Source organism: Cygnus atratus, chromosome 5 (assembly GCF_013377495.2).
Source record: "Cygnus atratus isolate AKBS03 ecotype Queensland, Australia chromosome 5, CAtr_DNAZoo_HiC_assembly, whole genome shotgun sequence".
NCBI lineage: Eukaryota > Metazoa > Chordata > Aves > Anseriformes > Anatidae > Cygnus > Cygnus atratus.
The window spans coordinates 48,344,218-48,356,241 of NC_066366.1; the positions used below are offsets into that span (position 1 = coordinate 48,344,218).

The 12,024-nt window shown below is 33.9% G+C and overlaps 1 protein-coding gene across 5 annotated transcripts in view; it reads right to left on the reverse strand.

Annotated features, from left to right (window-relative positions):
- Window positions 1-12,024, reverse strand: part of TTC7B (tetratricopeptide repeat domain 7B) — a 138,572-nt gene that overhangs the window by 38,007 nt on the left and 88,541 nt on the right. For all 5 annotated transcript variants that reach the window (XM_035539890.1, XM_050711100.1, XM_050711101.1 and 2 more), the window contains one exon: window positions 8,843-8,940. In XM_035539890.1, coding sequence (XP_035395783.1) covers window positions 8,843-8,940 — 98 coding nt within the window. The remainder of the gene's footprint in view (window positions 1-8,842; window positions 8,941-12,024) is intronic.

Sequence of the window (12,024 nt, forward strand, 5' to 3'; positions counted from 1 at the left end):
AGTTCTCCAAAGAAAAAATACATGTATATACAACAAAGTATTAGTCTTCAAGTGTCTCTATTTCAACCAAGCTACTAAAAAATATTTACCTCATCTTTCATGACATTAATATAGCTGATATAAAAGTGTACTGCAAATTCATCATGAACCTTAATCTAAAATTCAACACAAGCCAAGTAACTTAACTGTTTTTGAAACTCCGACTGCAGATTATTCAATATATCACCTAAATTTAGTCCGCTTCTAAACAACATCCCAAGTAAGTAGTTTCTTTGGGTTTAAGTTTGAAGACCAAATTTTAAGCATAATACAACGAAACTTGGTGTAATATTTCCCAGAGGTATTTGGAAATTCCAGCCACTGAGATCCTTCACACTTCAGTCTTATTTAAAAGCACGTAAAACTTAAGGATGTTGAACAGCACAAGAGCACCAACATTTGTGGGCCTTTTCTTTTGTTTCTTTAAAAACCCTTCTTGCAGTGGCTGTTACGAGTGATCAGACACATGACTACAGGGTTTCCAAAAGGAGAATGGATGACCTCCAGTAGAGCCTTGCATGTCTAATCAGCACTACCGCTGCATCTTTTATCACAGTTTTGCATCTTTACTATTATTTATTTATTTATTAATAAAATAGCAACAGTCTTCTTTACAGTACCGAATTCATTTGGGAATCTTTCAGGTACGTTGCACTCATACTGATAGCTCTAACCCATAAACTCCTGAATGCTTCTTTATCTTTGACACAATTAGCCGCCACCTGACTATTTCTGGCACTTTGTGTTAAAACACGGTGAGTAAGCTTTATTTTTGTACACAAGTAGATCATTTAAAGAAGTCTCTTGTGTGCTAAAAGCTTCTTCTGACCTCTCTCCACATTCTACTTAACCCTGTTCTAAGCCCAGGGTCCTCAGATTGAGATCTTTATAATCACATTGTAATTGTGTAATTTATACGAATTTCAATGATAAGTAGTTAAAAAGCATAGTGGTTGGTAAGGGTAGAGTGAATCTTAAATTTTGCTTGAGGCCTCACAGCCCTTATACAGCCAACTATTTATATGCTGGCTCCCTGGTGGTTTTGTCATAAGACCTGCTCTCTCTTCCCACTCTTACCTGTATTTTGCTTATTTTAGTCTGCGTTCAGTAGCCCTGAGACAATCACAAACACATCTTCACTACAATTGCTACAATTCATTTGGATGTATTTTCCTTTAAATGCTCAATAGAGCAATAGGAATTCCTTGTTTGCAACTTTACCTTACCTCAGATGCTATATAAATATTCTTGCTCTTCCTGGAGAATTTCTAGACCTGCTACTATAGTGTGACACTATAGAAAAAATTCCTTCAGAATACCAAGGCAAAAAAGAGTGTTTCTTTTGGGATGGAAAAGGATGAGGTCTGGAAAAAGTAGACAGATCACCAAAATCAATCCTGGCTACTCAGTTTCATTTATTTGGTTTTGTCTTAAGGCTTGTTTATACTAAGCGGGATGACTATGAAATAGGGACTGTCTTTGCAAAATCTTGCATACATTTATTTAAATTATCTATTGACTATGATTTGGAATTACAATTGCATTGCACACTGCAAAGTGTGTCAATGCCTTATTTTTTCCTAACAGAATGTTTCTAAACAAAAAGGTTTCCTACAACAACATCTGTCCAGAATTTACAGACTTTTTACTCATCATAGTAACATAGTATCTGCAACAACCTATGGTTATGTCAATGCTTCAATTCAATAATCTAAACAGAAGAACTACCAACAGGCTTATATAAATACAATTTAACCAGGAGGTGAAGTAGTCTCACATAGAAACCTTTACTTTCTAAGTCATACCTACAGTTCAACTTCTGTGAACAACAAAGTGTTCAATTTCAGGTTTTTCTTAAGATAAATATTACAAGAAAGTCTGCATGAAATCAATCTTTTAAATAGCAACCATAAGTCACCCCACGTAAATAGAGGGCACATTACAACTTTTTAGTCCTTTCCTTGGTCATTCCCCAATAAATTCTTAACACTGTTGCCTTAGGGGCAGGGACTAACTGCGACATGGACTCTTATCAGCACTTGGAGAAAAATAAAAATCAATTTGCATCAAATTTTCCTTCTGAAAATGGGTTAAAAAAAAATGGACTGACATCCTTCATGAAAGAGGTTCATATCAACTGACAAAAAAACACTATAAAAGGATTTCTTTTTATACCATAAAAAGAGTGTATTATAAAACAGTTTCATAATTTACGTAAATAAAAAATGCTTTAAAAGCAATGCTCATGCAGGAGTGAAGAGGAAAAAAAACAACCCATGACTTTCAACATTACGTTCACACAAAGCTGCCAGTAAGAACATTAGTGGTGCAACATACAGAGAACTGTGCTAAAAAAAAAAAAAAAAAAGGCAAACACGTGATAGAAAGAGGCAGTACCTTCTGCAGGACTAATGCATCACTGAAATGATACGTTTGATATGATAGATTGGCAGATTTCATCAAAATTAACATTATTTTGTATCAAATTTATTAGGTGTTTGAGACACCTTTCATTTAGAATTAGAAAGATATCTTATCTTTTGGTACTGTTATGCATGGAGATTTTAGTAGTCATGTATAGCCAACATCATTTAGAGTATTCTCTACGCTTTCTGAAAAACATTTTCTGTGCTTAGTCACCATCAAACATGCTGTTTTATATCTCTTCTTACTTTTCAATGAAAAACAAATTCAAAATTTGCTATTCAAGGCCAAATGCACAAGTTTATAATGTAACTGTTTAGAGAGAAAGAATGTTGTTTTGAATCCTGGTTAAAGCAGCAATTAGTTTTATTGATCTATATTTTTCATTCTCTTTTATTCAGCTTGTTGGCATCATTTCATTATTTTAAAGTGTACTCTTAAGAGATTTATTCTACATGTAAAATTTGTACCACAAGTGAAAGTAGTAGTTTATTGTGACTCATGACAGAAGTTGCAACGTTACCTTCTAGACCAACGTACTCCTTAGGAACAGCAGTGGCATAAAATCTCCTATAATACAACATACTGGCAGCTGGCCATTATGTTTTACAAGACCTTCCTAATACATCTTTATTTGCAGTCCTCTAGAAATGAATACTGCCTCTTTAATTATTAAATGCAAGTGTTAGCTGAGTGCATTCAGATCTTGTAAGATTACAGACCTTAGGGTGAATGGGCAAAGAGCATCAGCCTTGCTTTACACACTATCAAACTTCTACTACTGATGGACAAAACATGTACGTTTTGTGGTAAAGGAAAAGGTGATTTAAGTCCTTAGGAAATTAATGGAACTGCACAGTGAATACTACTTACAAACTGAAAAGGGGGAGTAAAAACCATGAAAGTAAGCATCTGATGGATTGCCTTTGAACAAATCAAACCACAAATTAAAATCCAAACTAAGAAAGAGAAAAATAGATAAATAAACAAGAACTCCAAGAAAGCCAGAGGATTTCTGATAATCTTCAAACCATAAATCAGGTTTAGAGGGTTCCAAATGGTAAAAATTTTAAATAAGGAGATCACTGTTTACAATAGATATTTTCATAAAGCCTTTGCTACGCCTCTAAGATCATGCTCCTGTTCAACAGAAATTGTAAGTCAAGTCAAATAAAGTCAAAAAGTCTTTTGTTCTTTCACCGGAAAAAAAGAAAGAACTAAGATAGGAAACATGAGATTTTCAGCCCTATTAACTATACCAGAAAACTATAAGCATCTAGGCAAACTTCTACTTACTCAAAGATAGAGAGCTTTGACTTTCATAAATTATTTACACTGTACAAAGGACTTCAGTATCTGTGTGGGTGTTTTGTTTTTTTTTTTCCATGGTTCCACTGCTGCTCATGTGTATGTTGGAAGCTGCTTTCCCTGAGGATACAGTAACTTTTATCTGAAATGGAAGACCTGGGCTTTACATAATGGAATCTGTGCTTGGACTTCTACATTCTTTCCATGTGCCTTCATTCTTGAACGAGGTCTTATTCTCTTGTAGCCCTGCAAAGAACAAGCAATTTAATGCTAGCTGGTGTGTACACTTTCTAGAGTAGGCCTGAGCAAGATCAACTCAACACTCAAAGGGGTAATAGCAATTAATTAGCTATTCAAATGCTTCAAGAAGAAAGTCAGGTTTCAGCTAGTTAAACTTCTGTAGGACACATTTCCTGAAGTCTAAAGGAAGTGCTCTCCAGAATTTCCGGTTGTAGGCTTATATATGAGCTAGTGTTTTCAAAACTTCCATCTTATCTAAGCTACTTTAATGAGTGAATTTTGCTAATACTCAAAGATTTATTCTCTAGATTTTGTTAGGAATTAGTATCTTTGACACAATGCCAGTTAAAGCCTAGTGCCATCAGCAAATTTCCTAAGACTGGATTATAGTAAATGCAGTAATAAATACAGTGCTACGCACAAGTCTATGAATGAAGGACAATTTAACAAATAAAAAGAGTTTAAAAGAAGTATCTGGAAAACTAACTTGATTTTACCCTGCCACCTGAACTATTCTGGCAGCATTACTATGTAGTTTGCATTCAAACATGGAAATTGATTTTACAGCATGTTTAAACTGGCATCATTTCAATGAACAGAATGACTCCTGATCTGGAATAGCAAAATGCTGATTTTCTCTACTCTACCACCTCTGAATCATTTCAATACATCCTACCTGTCATATTAAAGAATACATTGATATTTAATGTGATTTTTCCCTCATATGAAGTTTCAGGTAATGTTTTGTATGCAATTAGCTAAAAAGGCTTTCAAATCAAGGATCTAGACACTAAAATTACATCATTAAAAACTAAGATACGAAGGAAATCCTGTGGAAAGGACAGTCTTGTTAGGCAAAACATGCCAGCAATGGAAATAATTACAGCCATAAACGCAACAGTGCAGTAGAGGACAATAGCCTCTTTTAAAAAACACCTATCATTTTCTGTAACAGTCATGAGTACAGAATATTAAATCTGTCTGTAACTTTACATCTTTGGGGATCAATAAAACAGTCTATCCTGAACAAACTCTTAAAACCCATTCAGAATTTAATGAAATACATTTGAAAGGCCAGATTTCACGGACACTCCGTTGAAGCTTAAATTGTTTTAAACACGGTTTATCAGTTATGAAGATTATCAGAAAAATACAGTACAAACACGCTCATCAGGAAGAGAAAACCAATTTACAGCGAGAAGGTGAACAGGGCTCAGGAACTTGGTCACAGTATGGAGAGGCTGCATGGGGCCAGACAAAGGTATCTGATTTAGGATGAGGATGAGGAAGATGAGAAGATACAAACACTTGGAGAGGAGACTCTGTTCTTGAGAGAGAAGATGAGGAAGTATCAGAGGCTAAAAAGTGAAAGAAAGAGAATGATAAGGGTGTGGGGGGGGGGGTGGGAAAGGAAAAGATCCAAGAACAGGGTTTAATGGAGTCAAGGATGCCAAAAAATGCAAAGTGTTTATTTCCCCATTCAGTAAGATGGAAATGGCTTCCACATAAAATAAATACCACTTCTTCTGAAAGCAGTGTAAAAAATATGCTGCATTCATATGTACTCCTCTTCTGTAATAAACTAGTTTCAAAAACAAATTAAAGATTAACTTTTCCCTGTGTTCTAATGTATGAGTTTGTAAAATATATTTAGGAGGAAATAAAGACCAAATTTTAAAACTCAGCTACCAATATTACTTCCTATGACAAACTAAGTGGACTGAAACCACTACACAATAGATTGAATAATCTGATTTTAAAAAGATTGAGTGTAACTTACCTTAACCAAAATAGTTAACTGAAGCCTCAAGTGATTTGCATATGCGTATCTAACTTTGAAAAAGAAATGAGTCTGTCTCCCTGTGAGATTCTACTTCAGTGAATGTTTCATAAAAGCTTTTTTTTTTTTTCCCCCTCCATATTCAGCAATACATATAAATATGGATACATGCCACTCATGGCAAACCAGCTGAAATCGAAGGCAAGCTCAGAGTAGATTTGCCACAGTTCTTGACTGGGACATTGGATTTCTTACAAGGCTAGACTGGTAATTCCAGAATACATACTTTTTATACTCCAAAGATTACAAAAATTTAAGCTTCCACCATTTAATCATTTCTGATTAGTTTTATTGGATTGGAAAAAGCTATATATAAACACTGTGGCTTTTTTTTTTTAAGATCTTTTTATTTTAATTTCAACTTTTGCTAAATTGATATACCTAAATAAATATATTTTTGTAATATATATAATTTACACCCATCACTGTTATTTGAATTTTAGAATCCTTTAATTTTTTTTTGCAAGTACATAAGACTTCAGATTTAATTTTAGCTATCATTTCTTGTTACTCGGATTGATCAAACAGAGAGTAAACAGCAAAAAGTTGTTCATCACTTCCACAGGTGGCAAGCAATTCAGGTAGTGGAACGTTTTCACGTGTGCATGTGTATACACATACGTAAGTGCATACATATGGTAGCATTATACTGTCTAAAGGGTAGCAAACATTTCTGTCCTAAGAGGATTTTCCCCAATACTTTTTTTCTTATATCCTCATTAGAATACTGTAAATGCCAAATTTGTTTTGGATTTCTTAAGACTGAGGATAAACAGAACCTCAGAATGAGCTCTCTCAGCCAATAAAGGTCTAACAACTTGACCATCTATTACTTCTATCATTTTTGCACACTTTTTTTTTTTGACAGTCTACCTAGAGTTTTCTCACTCAAACACTATGCCTAGCTTGACTTCTGTTCTTGCAGTAACATAACCTTTTAATTTCTGCAGTATTTTTATATACTCTTCTGGAAGAAGAATTTTGGACAAAACTTTGATATAGGGTTTTTACATTTACACTACTGTACAGATACAGTAGGTAACAAATCCCCAGTCCTTACCAGAATTCAAGTATTTGTACTGCAAGAAGGTTTCTTCTACTAAAATTAAAAATTAAAACCACAAAAACAAACAAACGAACAAAACAACAAAAGAGACCCTCTCCAACCTACCCTACATAATTTTTATAAGAAAAATAAATGAAAAAGGACCCCACACTTTTAATTTCCCATCTCATCCTCTTTGACAATAGAGATGAGCTATAACAACACAGGTAAGATTCAGGAAACAAGGACAAACAGGATCTTCTACAAAAAAACAACAAAAAAAAAACAACAAAAACAAACAAACAAAAAAAAACAGACGGTTTGTAAAGATCCTGTTTTCCAAGTGAGATATTGGCTACAGGACTTGAATCTGGGGTGAGTTCTTGAAGAGCTCACTGTTTTGGATGAAGGTTCATCTTTACTTAAAAGCTTTGAGAAATACGCAGTCTTTAAAAAGCACCAATTCATTATGCTTTGAAGCATGGCAGATATAAAATAGGACACCCTGAAGGAGTAGATCAAGAACTTTGTCCCCATGGAAAACATACAAACAAAAAAACAACACGCCCCATAACACTCTCCCCACACGCCTCTTTTGGAAGGCATAAAAATAATTTAACTAGATTTTGAAGGTTTCATATAGATATCTCCTTCAAATGAAACAGTGAGCTAGACTAGAACAAAGGACTACTACAATATTTTGTATTATCTTACACATTGTAAATACAAGAGCACAAGAACTCAAAATTCTACTATAGGGGCAAAGCAGGCTGAACTATGCCATATTTCAGCCCACATCATATTGCAATTCTTTTAAATCAGGTGACCTGAACTTTGTAATCAAAACTGTTTGCCACGATACCAAGCACAGAACTCTTTCTTCTTATATGATTTCAAAATTGAATGAACACTAGCTTCAATTTCAACTTTCAGAAATTAAGTAACTAAAATGGATTTTTCTCTACTGTACAATTCTGATGTAAACAAAGATATATTATACTTTTCCATGTATCTTAGTTTATGGGTCAGTGTAGTCTAATTCATAGGCTGACGAGCTTCCCCATAAGCTTTTCCTATCCAAATGTGATTAAACAGAAATAGACATCTGAAGGGTGTCAGGAAAAGCATGCTACAGTTTTAAGATAAAACCCAGGAAAGAAAAAAAAAAAGTCAATATATAGAATGCAGATAACACACTCCAAAAGGCTTTTGGAACTACTGTTATCACAATAATTCTTTCTGTGTTTTCCAGAGAACCCATGGCTCACCTGCTTTTTTCTATATGACTTTAAGGCATATCAATTTGTATTGTGATAATAGAATATATTAACATGTACAAATCACATATTGTAAATATTTATTGATGCCTTACCTTTTATGTAGCACACCTGTGCAGCACAATTTTTGCAGTATATATGATTTGTAATAAATAGATTTTCCTTATAATCTCAAAGCTATGTCTATAGTAATCCAGCCCACGTATTCAATTCTATTTTAATATGTTTTAGAGAACTTGACGAATTTAATTAGTAACGAATTCTTGAGCATTTTTGAGATTATAGTTTTCTTAATTTTTTCTGATACTTTTTAAAAACAAAATACGTGCAAACACTTAAAGGACAGAAAAGCATAGCACTTTGGAAAATAGACTAGTAAAGCATAGTAATTTTTAGCCTTTACATAAGAACCAAGCTATACTGCCAAGCTCAGCAAGATTCAGACCACAGATATTTTAATTTACAGAATATAGTCTGCAAGTGCTTCATAAATAAATAAATAAATAATGGAATCTTATATTGCAAAATTGCTATTTCCACTCCATATGACAAAGAAAACATTCTCAGGATATATGATTTAATTCTGCAAAATAAAACAATTAACTAATAAAAAAATCTAGCTATTGGAACTCCATTTTACTAATTTTATTGTTCAAATTCCGTTCTTACCTGTTTCAGGATCACTGAAATCTGGTAATGTAATTGTATTAAGCTGTCGTCTATCAGCAATAGCTCTGTCTAACAGGCTGCTCCCACGTCCAGAATCACTGTAATGAAGTATAGAAATTGTAAGCTATTAAGATATAAAATTATATACCGAGATACAAGTTGCATGCTGCCCTCCTCCCACAAAGGTTCTTGCTATAAAGGTTCTTGCTATGAACAAATTTAGTACCAAGCATTGCTAACCACTCACAGTACATTAAGCCAGCTGTACTAAAACAAAATTAAGCTGAGCAAACCTAAATCCATATTTACTTCAGCAACTCTGTTTTCATAATTAATATAACCAAGACGTGTATACAAACTTTTAATTAGATTTATAACTCTTGTAGTTACCTGAGATGGCAGATGTGAGTTTGAAAATCCACATTTTTCCAAAACTAAAGAGCAACATTGAACTCAAGACATCTAATTTTATGTAAAGATATTATAAAAACATTCCACATAAAAAGACAGCAATTTTATCTCTAGAGTTTTGGGTGGTGTATTTTTTTTTGTTTGTTGTGTTTTTTTTTTTTTTTTAATAATCACATTAACAGTCTAATGCCAAATTTGATCCTAATAATGCAGTAGGAACATTTTGAACACTTAGAATAGATCAGGTGCCTAAGCACTTTGCAGGGGTTTTCCCTGATCTCTCATGGGGACAAATGCACTTAATTCCCACTGTAGTTGTAACTCACTTTCTGCCACTCGGGCTTCTTGATGATATGCTTGCTGGAAAACTAATTGGTCCTAGAGCTATGGTTAAAGATTCAACAGAAGAAAGGGACTGAAAAATTAATGGTTAATACAGTAACTTCATTTTTAGGACTATAAAACTGGTACTATTCACTATCAATAAATACTTAAAAAAAATACATAAAAATAATTCACCAACGTTTCAAGTTTAAACCAATTAGGTTGTTAGCCCAACTTAGCAAAGTGAAAACCTTAGTTTGATTCTCATATTCCACCACAGAGAAAAAAAATATACAAAATTCCTAGCTTAAAATAAAGTCTGAGAGACTTTAATCTAACCTGCAAGACTGGAATTTAATAAATCTTTACAGTTGCCCTAATTTTCAAATCACCTCCTTCCAAATTTGAACCCAGAGAACGGCAAGAAGCCTTTCAGCAACTCTTAATAGTTGCACTTCAAAAACCAGTGAAACGACTTCCTCTGTTTGTACAGCTGTTACTAAAATGATATAAATATAACTTTGCATTACCATAAAATTATTGCAAGACCAATTTCCTTACAAAACGATGCCATTATAGAAATCCACAGGAAACAGAAGGGGACTTTCTGAGACACACACTATCAGCTATACTTGTTACATCAGTTGGTGCATATTTTCTGTATTAATTACTTCCTCAATCTACAAGCAATGACATGCCAAATGTTGCTGACAAGGAGAGCCAGGCTTAACATAAGTATCTTTTAAGCACATCACTGGTATCTTGGTTTGCTCTGTTTTGCTAATGCAAACTAAGAACTGGAAAAAAATTGAACTATTTTCTAACATACAGAAGCAAGCTGAATAGTAACATGGTTGATGTAATCACTCCATAGACCTTCCAAAGCCTTGCACCTCAGAATATTTTTTTTGTTTTAAAATTAAACAATTAAAGAGAAAAAGCTGACTAAAGACAAAATTTTTTTTTAATCAGGTGAACAAAGGTAAGACAAAGTGTTGCATTTAACACTTACATTTGGTGGTGTATCTAGCTATTCATAATTTAATTTCATTAGTAAAAGATTATTGAGAACACAAACCAAGTTTACTCCACAAAATTTGATTAACTTGAAGAAAAAATATTTATCAAACAGCTTATCAGAAAAGTGAATTCTTATCTCATTGGGAAAATGATGCATCAAAATTAGTTTTGAGTCTAAATCGGAATAGAAAAACATGTTTCAAATAAGCATGAAGGGTATTCACATCTTTGAAAATCAACGTTCTAAAAAAGTTTCAAATGATTAAAAACCTTTTTTTTTTATTGCCCTAAAGAATGACGAGAAAATTCCTCAATTGTTTTCAGTGCAAAACTTATTGTCAAACAGTGCTTTTCAACAAAAAGTGTGTGTTAAAATTATAGAGTTTGGAAAATCTGAGTACTCACAACAATCCTTCATTATTATTCTTCATTACATCTTGAGTGCAATTGTATGAACAGAACTTCCCAGTCACGTTTCAGGTTAGAGTGATAATTGTTATGCCAGTCAGACAGATTTTGATTACGATGATACAAAGTGAAAATATTCAGCCCTTACATTTCACATGGACCATCCAAAGAAAAGCTACAGTTTGGTATCTGCATGGTTTGGTATAACTCAACGTGTGATTCATGAAACCTATCTCCTTCCATCATGGCGCTTATTCATGGTTCTTTCCATTCCATCCCCAATTTTATTTTAATTTCTGTCATCATAAACCAGAACTTCAAGAAAAGCTTTAAGAGTCAAGATAAAAAAAGCAGTAAAAATCGTATCAGATGTAAAGTAGTCCTTGTTAATTTTTTCACTTAGATGTTCTCAAAGAAAAATGGAGACATGATCATTAGCAAATGCTGCTGTGAAAATCTTACTCTTTGGCTGTGTCAGCTTCTGTAATCACTACTGATGTCTGAAGGAAGCATTGCCTAATGTGTCCTTAACGTGTCACAGTAGCTCTTAGCACAACAACAAAGTAATGACAAGCCATGATGAGCCCTGTTATGTGTAAGATGGAAGGTGAAAAGTTGTGTGTAGTACACACAAACCCACACTGAAATTAAGCTTACGTAGAAATTTTAACTATTCTGCACAGCAGAGCCTTCCGATAACGAGTTATTAACCCCACTCCACATCCCTCCCTAGTTCCTTTCCCCCAAACCCAACCAACTGCAGAAAAAAATAAAAATAAAAAAATCCCACCCAGTAGGTTAGAAGATAAATTCTTTCCCAGGTCCTTGCTGCTAGCTTCTGTGACTTGGAATTGGAAAAAAAAAAAAAAAAAAAAAAAAAATGTCAGCTCAAAGCTTTCCAGTTGCTCATGTACTTTACTTGCTCCCTGTCATGTCCAACTCCTGCCATACTGCAGCACCAGAGCCACTATGACAGAGCTATGATTGACTCAGATGGGGACCTCCCAGGCTCTTCCTCC